The 13,475-nt window shown below is 39.8% G+C and overlaps 1 protein-coding gene across 20 annotated transcripts in view; it reads right to left on the reverse strand.

Annotated features, from left to right (window-relative positions):
- The window catches only part of FOXP1 (forkhead box P1), a 575,925-nt gene that overhangs the window by 137,433 nt on the left and 425,017 nt on the right, over positions 1-13,475 (reverse strand). For all 20 annotated transcript variants that reach the window (XM_058562979.1, XM_058562935.1, XM_058562954.1 and 17 more), the window contains one exon: positions 11,641-11,742. In XM_058562979.1, coding sequence (XP_058418962.1) covers positions 11,641-11,742 — 102 coding nt within the window. The remainder of the gene's footprint in view (positions 1-11,640; positions 11,743-13,475) is intronic.

Here is a 13,475-nt window from a genome sequence, read left to right on the forward strand (position 1 = left end):
TAAAACGTATATTTGAGTACTGACTGATATCCAGAGAATTAAAATATAATTTGGAGATTAACAGGTATTCATTTTCCCTTTGAAAGGAGTTTATATAATTATGAGAAAAGCTAACTTTTCTGAGAATTTACTATGTCCCAGGCACTGTGCAAGCATTTTTCACGCATTAATCATTTAATCTTCACAATCGCCTTCAGGTAGGCGAGGTAATCAGCCACATTCTCTAGATGAAAAAACGGAAATACAGAGAGGTTAAGCTACTTTCCCAAGGTCACTTAAACCTGGCCGCCTGACACCAGAGGCCCTGCTCTGAATCATGATGTGCCTCCTCTCACCATATTTGAAACACAAATCTCTGAAACTCTCAACCACCTTGCTGTGTTTGTATGGTGACCCAGTGTACAAGATCCTGTCCCTTTAAGGACAATTCACACCTCACTTTTGACCATGAAGAGGTATGGTTTCAGGATAAGAATAAAATTTGTTCAGTCTCGGATAAGGATATAAGAAAAACACAAAGTACATGTTTAATTCTGGATACTATTTCAATAGTTACCACAGGATCTGTCAGGCTTTCCAGAAAAAAATAATCCCAAGTACTTCTCTACTCTGGTATGTGATCAGCATAGACTATATCAGAAAAGTGTATGTCAAGCTTGGCAAAGAGAAGGCACACGTACCACCACTCCCAACTCCAGTGGCTGTAGCAGACATGGCTAATCAATCATGGTGAACCTACAGAGGCCATCCTGGTTCCAGAATCCTTCAAACAGCACGCTAGGCAGAGCCACCTCTCACCTAGATCAAATGAAACGTCTTTGCTCTGTCTATTCAATGTGGTTCAGACTCTTAACTCTGTTTCTAGAATAAATAACAATCCCTTTATGCTATCAAATAAAGAACAAAGCAGACATAATTTCACCAATGTCTTATTAAAAGCAGCATCATTAGGTCTGACGAAGCAGCTCTTCCTTGCATAGACAAGGGAGTGCCTGGCCTGCAGGTCCTATGGCCAGAGGAATCAGAAGGAACCTGCTAGGCCATAGCAACAGATATCGATGAAAAAGCAGCATGGGACAACATAGCAGAGAATTGAGATATGGGGAAACGTAGCATATCATGTGGCTTTTAGTTTCCTCCCGAAGAAAGCAGACAGAGATATAATTCTCTTGGAATTAAACTCAAACACAATTTATCACCAGGGCCTTCTGTCTAAATGGCAGGGGACAGAACAAGCAATATTTGCAATCCTGGATTTTGGGGACTCTGAAATATTATCAAATGAACTGTGCTTATATCTATCTCCTGAAAGATAGGATCATGGCTCTGAATTCTCCGCATCTCACTCCCCAGGAGGAAGACTACAACCTTCTTCTCAGGACATCTAATTTAATCCAAAGCTAGAAAACTAAGAAACTAGATGAAGGCTATAGAATTTAGACTTGGCATGATAGATAAGAGTAGACCATCGAAAGTTTTTGAACAGCTGAGTGACGTGGCATTTAGGGAGGGGCTGAAGCAGTAGGTAGGACAGGAGATATGCAGGAAGAACAGAAGATGCTCTGAGGGGATGGAGGAGGACAGGTTTCTGTTCTTTGCCAAGATCTAGCCATGTGCCAACTGAAGGTTTGTACTCTGGAACAAGGTAGCAGCAGGGGAAAAACAGAGAAGGGAATGGACAGAAGATACCCAGTGGAAGGTAAAATGGCAGATCTGATGACGGATAACACGGTGGGGATGAAGGAAATTAATAAGTCAGTGATGACTCATGACTGACTAATAGGGCCTGGTGACAAAAGTGATGAGTTGGATTAAAGAAAATTGAAATTGCTGTGATGGTGAGCTAAGAGAGAGCCAGGGAGAGGCAGTAAGGAGGGGCAGAAACAGGCTTGGAGTCATGGGTGTAGATGTACAAGAACAAGCAAAGAGGAGAGATGCACTACTGGAGAAGATCAAAAGAACTGAACTTTGGGATATGAATGAACTTGTGTTCAGGAAGAGAACTGAGAAGCAGAAAGAGAATGGCATGGGGACAAGGGGGCATTGAATTGAAGAAGTTCAAAAGAAGGCAATTTCCAAAAACCTGAGTTAGCCAAAGGATGGGTTAGCTACTAGGAGGTCAGACGGGCTGAGGTGAGGAGGGAGACGTGGCTGCTGAATTCAGTGACAATAAAATTCAAGAAAATGATGAGGATAAAAGCCAGACGTAGGGGAGGTTAGGAAGGAAAGTGGCTGGTTAAAAAAAAAAAAAAAAGTTGAAGCAGCAGGCAAAATATTCAGGTTCTGAAAGCTTGGTAGCAAAAGGAGGAGTTAGAGGAGAGCCTCTGGGAGGGACTGAGTCATCCACAGTTTTTCAACTACCCGTTCACAATCCACACTTGACCACGAACACCGAGAAATGCTGGGCCCCGTCTGCTTGAATGTTTAGCAGATCTCCTCAATGGGATGTAACATAGAAGGACAAGGGCTGGCGCTCTTTGCCCAGCCGTGTCCTGGCAGCTTTACATTCTGCTACTTCAGTAGTTAGAAGTCTGTTCTTGTGATGGAGCTGCACAAGTTAGGAATCGAAGGCAGCAGCCCCAGACCCTTTAGAAATGACTAGTATTCAGTCTCCACAATGTACTGGGCAATAATTTCAAACTTAAACAATCCCAACGACAAGGCGGCTGAAGTCCACCAAAAGTTCAAAATGGGATATGTTCTCTTTAAAATTTTGAGAGCGACTAAATATGACAACCATCTGATGTATGAAAATTATTCACAACCAAAAACAGACAGTCTGGAAATAGCCAGGATGACTTCATTTAGACAGAATTACCCAAATCTGTTTCTAATATACACAGTACACATAATAAATTTTTACAATATGACAAGGAAAACAAACTTAATAAAAGTTCCCGATCTTTTGTTACACAAGCATGCTATATCCATGCTATGTTTATAATAGTTTGCTCATGATATCACAGCTCAGTAACAAAGGCCCAAGCAATACAAAAACAGTTACTAGGCATGACATCAACTCACAACTACCGTAATTACATCGGTACACAAATTTCCCAAACTGTACATTTTCCAAACTGCTTCTCAATTTCAACGGCTGCCTTTAGACAATTACTTGCAGAGTTGTCTGCAGGCTTTGAGTAATACCCGTCTTTCTTCTCTTTCCCAAGCGTCATTTCCCTTTAGAAAGTGCATATTTCAATTACAAGCACTATTTTTCAAATATGCCCATAAACATATGTCCAAATTAGGAGACAGTGTGGTCTAGCGGTTAGTGACAAGCATTAGACATCAGCAACTCTGATTCCGTTCCTTTCGCTGTCCCTGTTTGCTAGGCCCAGGCAGTACCTCAGCGAGAGGGAGTAGAATGTAATGGATGAGAGCAGAGATTCTTGAGCCAGACTGTTTAGGCTGGAATCCCAGCTCTGCCACTTTTCATCTGTTTGGCTCTGAGTAAGGTAACTTCTCTATGCCCCACTTTCCTCATCTGTAAAATGGGAAGAATAATAGAATTTAGCCCCATATGGTTGCTGTACAGTAGCTGGCTCCTAGAAAGTACAATTTAAGTGTTTGCTATTTAATATTATTACTATTATATTTCAGGGAATCAGTTTCCTGTTTGAAGACCTGGCTTAAATTATCCTGACCCACAGTGAGTTGTGTAATTTTTCTAACGTTAGGACAAGGGTTTCATCTTGGTCACATTACCTGGATAAAGTGAGATTCCATGAATCAAGTTTGAATGAATGAATGAAATCCATAGGTTCCACAATACCCAATGATTACAGAAGTGAAAAATCTTATCTTGTAGAAATTGGTTTATATCCTATTTCTCTAATGGCTTGCTTTCACGTTCCTGCAGCTAATGTTGAGAAATACCTCCAACCCAACTGAAATAAGCGTAGGGAAAAAAGATTTCGCCCTGTGATTTCAGAAGCATATTTCTCTAAGGACCAAACTTCTTGAGCCCATCCCACTTGCACGACCTCTGTCTCACTATGTTGCATGGTCAGCTGGCTTTCCCGACCAGGCAGGGCGCCAGGGGAGCGAGACTACCCCCATTGTCACTTCTGGTCCACGGTGCTCACACCAAATGTTGTTATTCTAGGCTTCAGGAAATTTTCTAACCACTGGACAGGGTCCAATGCTGTGTGCTAATGAGTTTCAGATTGGAGGACTTCACTGTGCATGTGTCAGAAAAGTGCCACAGTTTATGGCGAGATGGGGGCAGGGAAAAAAAGACACACAAAAAGGAAGAAAAAACAGTAGTTAAAAAATGCTGGCTACTCAAATTGACAGGGAACGTGACCTCTGCACTTCATCAGAAATTCCTGCAGACTTACAAAATAAAGGAGTTTGCTTTTATCACACACTGTGAGACTCATATGGAAAAATGGAAAACACTACATCACTTGACCTCAGCATGCCCCCTTTCAACCACAGACGAATATTGTGTACAAAAATTCTAAATCAACTTAAGATGTTCAAAAAAAAAAAAGCTTTAATTTTCTGCATTAGACTCGATGATTACTCTTTGGTTCTTGAGATTTTGCTTAGAAGGTTCACACAGGAAAAGGACTCATAATTCCAGGAAAAGTAGTTTATCACGTTGGGAATAATAATGTAGTGGTCTCTGCCGGGTGGGCACAACATCATCTATCCTCCCTGATGCTCCTTGGAGAATAATGAGCAAGCCTCGCTTACCCAGGTTTGAAAGTCACCCAAGACTGAATCATGATTATTTGCTTACATTAACAGAACATTAAAACCAATTTTAAACAACTTAAGGAAATTCTAGCCATCTTTGCTTAGTGATTCACTTCTCTGGGAAGCTTTTTCTCCCTTCAAGGCAACCAACAGGCTTGATAGCAAGATGTCTCATCAACAAGAAGAGTCCCTTCTTAGGAGAGTTTAACTCACAGGACTTTTTTTGAGTAATGAGATTACATTTCAAAAAAAATTTTTTTTGCCACACTTAGTACTGGCGACTTTAAAAATCCAATACTTTCACATCCTCCAACTGTCATCAACATTTTTTCAGACGATGTCAATAAAATTGATTGCTTGCAGTTCTGAATTCTGCTCTGCACATGGAAACAATATAATTTGTTTTAAAGTATTTTCGACGGGGGCGGAAGGAGAAACAGAACCTCAGCAAGCCTATCCACAACATTGGGGCGGGGTGGGGAAGAAACCAAAAGCAAAGTAAATGGTCTGAATATTACGGTCTGCTGGAAACTTTGACAAAAATTCCCGGTGTATAAACCCTAAACCTTACTGTTGTGCTGACTGAAACGTCTTCCTGTCAGATATGAATGATGTTTCTGAAACATTAATACGTTCATTAAATCCCAACTCCCCATACTTAAAATATTCTGTACTTCGGCTCAGCAGCACCTTGACAGCTTTGTTGTAATCATGTACGTGAGGTCCCCAGACTACACAGTTGTCGAGATGCCTCACACCTACAACCAGTCTGTTGCTTTTACAAGTTTAATCTCGGTATGAAGGAGCTGATTGTGGTACCACGTTGACTTGACATCTTCAACTCAGTTGTATATCACAGAAACCACTACGGGTGGTGACAGACTCCTATGATGCCCAGCGACCGTACATACCCCCAACTCCCCAATCTGTAATACTACAAAACATGGCTCTTTTTTTTTCGTTTTTTCTTTTTCCGAAGCACAAGTGGACGACCAGCAAGGGTCCCACAGTATTATTCCTAATTACCTTTTTTTTCACTCTTGATCCTGTGGCTCTCATAATTAGTTACCTGGGGCTGCAATCCAATTTGAAGTGATGACAAGAAAGTGATCCATGAAAAAGTAATAAGTTAAATCCAATTTCAGCCTTCCTCTAATTAAATGCACTTGGAACTAATGACTCCAACCCTAGCATTTCAGTGATAATGGTAATTAGCGAGGTGGGAGTCGCTCTCTTTTTCAACACTGGAGGTGTAAACCACAAGGTAAAATGGTAGGAGCACTCTTAATTACATGTGTCATTTTGTCAGCAATTTACACATTTTTGACCAGTCAAGTATGTTTTTCCCCCCATTCCTCCCCACCTCCTAGCCCCAACAATGATTATCATCAACATACTATTCCATGTTCCAACACATAGAAGCTTCTAAAAGCACGTCAGACTTGAGAATAAGAAATAACTTTTCTTTGCTGTTGCTCACTGCTGTCTGACACACACAGACACACGCACACACACACAAGGTGACAATAAGGAAAATTATGCAGATCTTAGTCCTCTTAATTGAAATCCAGATATTTACAGTGGAATTGGTTTTTGTTGGTTTGATTTTATTTTTGCTTACGTTATAGAAAATATAACAATTTGCTTATTTATGGAAAACATGGCAGTCAGGAGATGCTGAGTAAATATACGTCTAAGGAGAAGCAATAATTAACTTCCTGATGGCATACTGGTTACCTGTGGTCCTAAAAAACCTGGCTTCCCATCCTGGTGCTGTTACTGCCTGTGTGACCTATAGCAAGTCACTTAACCTCTCTAAGTTTCACCTTTCCTCATCCATAGAATGGTTTAGTGACAGTTCCTATACCTTGGAATCGCTAGGGGGCTGGTCCACATTAAGCACTTACTAAACATTAACTATCTTTGCACATAGTAACATATGCATATGGTGACAAAGACAGGCTTACACTGAAAATATCAGCACCACACTTGCATTTTAATGCTTAGACACATTGAATTACCATATAATTCAATGTCCAAACTGGGATACTTTTAAGAGTGAGAATTATTATTAAACACACTAGGTCAACAGGCATTGACTGGGGCTGTCCTGGGCAGACTGGGACACAGGGTCACCCTATCATAGCTGAAGTGGAAATAGCAAAAATGAGCTAACTCATTATGTTACAACTCACATCAGAATTTTGGAGGCAAGGACAAAACATATTATTTTAGAAAAAAAAATTCTTAAAGTGAGAGTATTCAATCTGGGCAACAAAATGGACTTCTTGAGGTTCATGGAACCCTTATTACTGGCTGCAAAATTCTGTGTGCATGTGCATTTCTTTGAGAGGAGGGATCACTATTTCTATCATATTTTTAATGGTGTATGTAATTGAAACGACTTAACCATTTTTAAAGCATCATCTCTATTTTATTGTTTCTTATCAAGACTTATTTTTTAGGGTTTTCGGATTCTCCAGTCATGCAATAACAACGAAATCTTAAAAGGTATCAAAATTTCAACACTTCATGTCAATTTAATGCCAGGGATGCCAATTCTAGCCAATGTTAACTCTAGACATTTAAAAAAAATAATTTGCCTCCCTCTCCTGAATTATCCACTTTAACTAATTCAATGCACAGGGATATTTTTTAAGGGTTAGCATTTCAAAACCATTCCATTTCACTATCTACAACATAAAACTGTAGTTTCCTTTAAAGGTTTCCTCTTACCAATTTATTCCTTAGTGAATAACGTGGAAATGATATGAGGTACTAAGATTATATGTGGCATTAACGCAAAGCAAAAATGCTGCCTAAAGCACGTTTTATATAACTGCAAATAAAAATGCTAAAAAACACCTGCTGAATCTTGTATTTTAACCTTCTCCACTTAAAGCAGGAGTCCTCATTATAATCCCGCGCGTCCAACTGGACTAAAAGGCTGACCTTCCAGTGGACTTCACTATCCTTCCTTCCAGCGAAATGGCCTTCTGTGTGAGGGGCTTGCACATGATATCCCCTTGGAAGGAAGACGACAGGCAGGAGAAAAAAATATCAGATGACTGGTTTCAAGTTCAAATTCTTTATAGATGGCCTGAAACTGTGGTCAGCTTTCCACTGTAGGCAACACACAAGGTTTACTTTCTTTTCTAACTTTAATGCTGCCAGAATACACATGTACTTTTACTTTCTTAGGAGAAAATGTGTCATTTGATTTCCTTCCAGTTTATGTACTTGTGCCAACAACTAAAATGCTTAAAGAACCAAAATGAATTACTACCCAGAAACGGTGGTCAAAGTTCCAAAATTCGATCAATAAAATTGCTCATCTACTCACAAAGCAATCTTCAGCCAGTAAAGTTACACATTTTCGAGGTTATGAGCACACCTGCACCGTTAAGCATTTATTTCACTTGTTTAAGCCATCTTCAGAAGTATATAAATATTTATAAAAGCAAGCCTACTATTTTTATTCACATATAATTTTCTTTTTGCAGCAAAACCTTGTTAATTCTTTTACAGCTCATAAGCATCCTGAAGGCAGGGTCTGCATTCTCGACAGTTTTGTATCTGTGAGCATCAGCCTTATGCCCTGCAAGTCGTGGCTGTTCCAGAAATGTTCACCAAGTTGCATTTAATTAATTCAGATCATTCTGATTCTGAATTCACAACGGGGCCAATTTTCATTTGTATCATTCATAAAAAAATTTGCAAAGCAAATTAACAGACTAAATAAGGGGCTATTTAGGTTACTGAGTAGATTATTTTTCAAGAACTTCAGAAGCAATATCTATACCCAATTAATGCCTTCATTATAAACCACAACGTCACCCAAGAAAGCGGCCAGCTCAGATTCAGTTCAGTCTGTGTATCTGCAAAGAGTGTCATTTCTCTCTTATTTACTCTCATTTCCCTGAAATTAGTCCAAATCGGTGATGTTTGACTACATTTTGTGATCTCTATCGAGTAACCACTTATAGCCTCCTCTAACTTTCCATTTTCTTTTGTTTGTATCATCAGCCTGTGAAACTGGAGAGCACTGCCAAACAGAAAGCAGGGAAGTGTGAGATATGCTTAAAATATGAGTCACAGTATATTTGGGGATTTGGGTTTCTTTCTTTTTTTTCCTCAAGCTATCAGCAGATCAAATCCTTCTTCCCTGTCAAGCCTTCCTCTATGTGGAAGATCTGAAATTCGCTAAAATAGGTCTCTCAGTGTAGTTATGAAGGCTAAGAAGATCAGAGATGAACACTGTTAAGATTTGCTATAAGAGCTCCCTTTCATTTCAGAGTCACTCTGACTGAGATGCTCCAGCAAGGACATGGCATAGCAAGATATATTTAAATGTGAAGGTTATTCTTTCCGTGAATCACCAATTCTATATACATATTTTTATAACGAGATAATATACCATTGGCCTAGGTTAGTAATATCTTCTCTCTGTTTCTAAGGCCAGCCAACCTAACACAGCTTAGTGGATTTGCATGACCCTACCAGGCAGCTAAGGAGACATAATCTACGATGCACACGTGTGGGCATGAGCGCGCGCACGCGCGCGCACACACGCACACCAGTCAATCAACTCTTTTTCTCCCCCTAGTCAACCCTTAAAGCTGGTTCAAATTCTCTGCTTGTCAACTCTCCCACTGAGGGGGTAGGAAGGGACTCAAAACATCTTAGCAAAACCAGCATTCAAGATGGCCCGCTCGTCCTGCACTTGCACTTGTTATACAGACTAAAGAGCTCAGCAGAATGTGTTAGATTGGTTTTGACACTGTCCTTGCCAAGAAAAATGAAGCTCTGTACCATACTCTTCTGGTGGCTAAAAACCTTACAAGAGGCCAGATGAAAAAGAGCCCTCAAAAGGAAATCCCCTGAAACTTTACTTCATATATTCAGCCCTAAAGGAACTTCATTCATCTTGGAAAAGAAGTTACCTAAAAATGCCTTATGCTGTAAAAAGCAAGTATGAGGGAAAATAAGTCTAGTACAAAAAAAATTACAAATGATATTCAATATTGAAGAGCAGAGCATCAGACAGATTGTGTCTGTGTGTACTTTTTTCTTTATTTTCTCTCACCAAAGCTCTACTATGTGTAAGATCCACACACCCCCCCCCCCCAATAATACACTGTCATTTCCCCCAATGCACTTGAGGTCTGATAAATTCAAGAGGACTCACAGTATTTTTAAGGCTGTGGGAGCTCCAAGAGGGAAGCAAAAAGAATGGACAGTCATTTGAATCACTGAGTGACAGGCTGGGCTAGCTCTCTGTATACATTAATAAATTAGAATTTTAATTGTGTCTCTGTCTGCAGAAGAAGACCCAGTACTTTAATATGTACCAACAACTGGCTATGTTCTGGAATCTGCAATGTGGCCTCCGCTACTGACCTCTGAAACACAATTCCCAGTCTGACTACGGAAACTGTTCAGTTTGATCCTTTCAACTTATTTGAATCCTGACAAATAAGCTCACAGCTGAAAGGTCAACACAGTCATATTTCATCCTCCAGAGCTGTTCTTAAGACATCTGCACAACAAAGCACTTCTTATAGCACCTGACATGGGACCTCAATGGCACTATACCTCATTAAAAATGTCCCCACACTCACACGTACTAAAAGGCATATGGATTGGTGAGGGTTTGCCAAATAACTGTTTTTGGAAGTGTTAGTAAACCATGCACATTGTCATTCAACTGTTCCAATGAAGTGTTACTACAGTGCTGAACTTTCCCTTGATAGTGTCAATTTCCCAAGTAAATGTAGAAGAACTAGAACTTGTTGACCAAGATCAGTTTGATCTTTGCAGGATAATCTGGGAACTGGTATCAGTTCACTCTGATCTGAGAAAAGTCAACACAGCCAGAATTTGGGTTAACCTCATGATCAAATTAACTGGCACCAAGTTATACCCATCAGCTACTGTTTATAGATTCTGTCCCAAAATATCCAGTGGGAGAAACTCATCTTAGCCTCCCATTTTGGGGATGCCAATTACGAAAGTAGTTGAGCCACCTAGTACTTACAAGTGCCTTGTCTTGGATGTGAACATGAATAATACCCTGAGTCAAGTTTCTTTGAAATTTCTATTATAATTTTCTACTCCAAGTTGAAAATCCAAGTTAGATTTTTATGAACTTACTTCTTCTACTTTGTTAACCTCTGCCCTCAATGTGCCTGAAATGAGAAGTTGCTAAAACAATGTTTTCAGCATCTTTACGTAAAAATTGCTTGCCATTTTTAATTAATGATTCAGAAGTATACTGAAAACATCCACTGAAGAACAGACTGTGTACTACATTCATTGCTAGGTATATTAAAAATACTATATCCTCTTCAGTGCCAATAACAGTTCTTGACACTATTGACTGAATAATTCTGTGTTGTGGGGGACTTTCCTGTGCAGTGTAGGATGTTGAGCAGCATCCCTGGCCTTTACCTACTAGATGTCAGTAGCATCCATGCCCCATAAGCTGTGACAACCAACAATGTCTCCAGACATTGCCCACTGCCCCTCCCCCACACCCTGGGGCAAAATCTCCCCCAGTTGAGAACCACTGCACTAAAGTAAGGTGTGTGTGTACCCTCTTCCAGACCCATCATGAGAAATGAGGTGATATATCTGAGCACCATGAACATTTTCTCATTGGTAACTACACTGCCTATTAAGCAACCCACACCTACAACTCCTCATCCTCCTATTATATTGACTGGTTAGGAGATCTTCTTTTCCCCACAACAAAACTCTTGGTTGAATAGACATTTTTCCCAAAATGTCATACTCTGTTGGTAAACTAAAAAAGCACCTTGTGCAAGTGAGTCTCTTACATTATTTGCAGTTCTCAACACAATCCACTTCCGAATTGCTTATCAGCTATGCCAAAGTGTATAATGTCAATTTTTTTTTTTAAAGAATTGTTACCTGAAGGGCTGGTTGTTTGTCATTCCTCTTGGGAGATTTTAATCCACTAACTTGCTGCTGCTGTTGCTGCTGAAGAAGGAGCTGTCTTGCCACTTGAAGTGCCTGGCAGGACACATGGAAGGAAAATGTTTGCGTTAGTACACAGGTTCAGCGCTTCCTTCACAAACGGTATTCCAGGAAGTACACTTTAGGATGGGATCCTGGCTTTTCCATTTCCAGGCAAATAAAACAGCAAACAAAACTCTCTCCCAGCCTAAGTTAGAAACTTTCCAGAAGTTGTTTACATTTTCTTAGATTTAGCCAATTTCATCCACAGTTCCTCAGGCATAGCAATCCATCTAAGCAGACCTTTATTCCTACCATAAATCTGACATACAACTTGGAGTATGAATGACTGGGACTTGGAGGAACGATGGCAGAGAAAGGCCAAAGGGACTTGGGCAAAGACAGAAACTTAGGAGACGATAAAGGGTTCTTTTCAGAGGTACCTGCATCCTCCTCCAATTCTTCCCGTGGGAACTTGGGAACACAGGTGGAAAGCTAACACTTACACTTCATCTGAGTCTAAACCAAGAGGAAAAGCAAAGTGGTGGACCACACTAGGGATCAAGTTATTTTAGAAGGATGATCAAAATAGATAAGATATACCCAGGACTCGATGGACTATGTAAGAAACAAAACTTAGCAAATTTATCCTCTAAGTCAACTTAAAGGGTATATTACGTACCTGTTAACAAAACTGATTATGTCTAATTCAAATGACTCTTCTAAGCTTATAACATGGGATAGTTTTTATTTAAAGGTAGAAATTGGAGAGGTGTTAAGAATTGGAGATAAAGCAAAAGGAAAATAGGAGAGTCCTTCAAAGTGTAGAATATATGACTGACTAATCTGTTTTAAAAGTTCAAATAAAAAAGAAAAAAAATGTATCATCAATAAATCTTCATGAGGACATTTCCTGCCAAAGAATTTAACAGGAATAATAGCTAGCCACACCTTTCCAAAGCAGGCAGCAGGATCAGCAACAGAAAACTCAAGTTTGCAGATACTGTGCTAGAAAAATCACACAAAAAGCTCGGTTATTTGAGTCAATTCGACTGAGAACCAAAAACATACACATGGAAGAGATGTTAAGAACATTCATTAAATGATGTGCTTACAGGTTAGAGACAAAAGGAGATTTCTTGGGGATTACATTAATAATAATTTCTATATGGTAACAATTCTTTGTGCCTGAAAGAAGACAGATGTGGTCAACGTATCAAAAGGATCTGATAATGGAGTCTTAGAAAGTGTGCATAAGGGACTGACAGTGGTAGTGTGTTCCTCGAAGAGGAACAGAGACTTCATTTATATAACAAAATAATGTATCAAGTTCCAAGAAAAGTTACAGTGACATGATGGAGTGGGGGAAAGGCAAGATGGCATAGGAGTTCTTGTGCATTGAACTCAAGGGAAAGGGAAAATAGTGGTCAAGAGGATTATTATTCATGAGCAGACACCTAAAAAAGTTGAATCATCAAGAGTAGTACTTCTCCTAAAAGGACAATCTCAGTAAACCAAGCTCATAACTGTACTATCGTTAACAAAGAATATTTTTAAGACACTGTGTAAGGTTGAGTGGTGCCTTTGTGTCTAAGAGGCACAAAGGGAGGCAAGGAAACAGAAGCGCAGATAAATAAATGGGTGACAAAGAGAAGATCTTGAGAAAGATGGAAACCTCCTATCCCACCTCCCAACTGCACCCACCGCTCTTCCCCTACGGAGGCCTTCTGCCTACTGGACTCACCACAACCAGCCCTTCAGACGTAATGTACGGGCTATTTCATCTGTGA

The sequence above is a fragment of the Diceros bicornis genome, chromosome 2 (genome assembly GCF_020826845.1).
Source record: "Diceros bicornis minor isolate mBicDic1 chromosome 2, mDicBic1.mat.cur, whole genome shotgun sequence".
NCBI classification, from domain to species: Eukaryota; Metazoa; Chordata; class Mammalia; order Perissodactyla; family Rhinocerotidae; genus Diceros; species Diceros bicornis.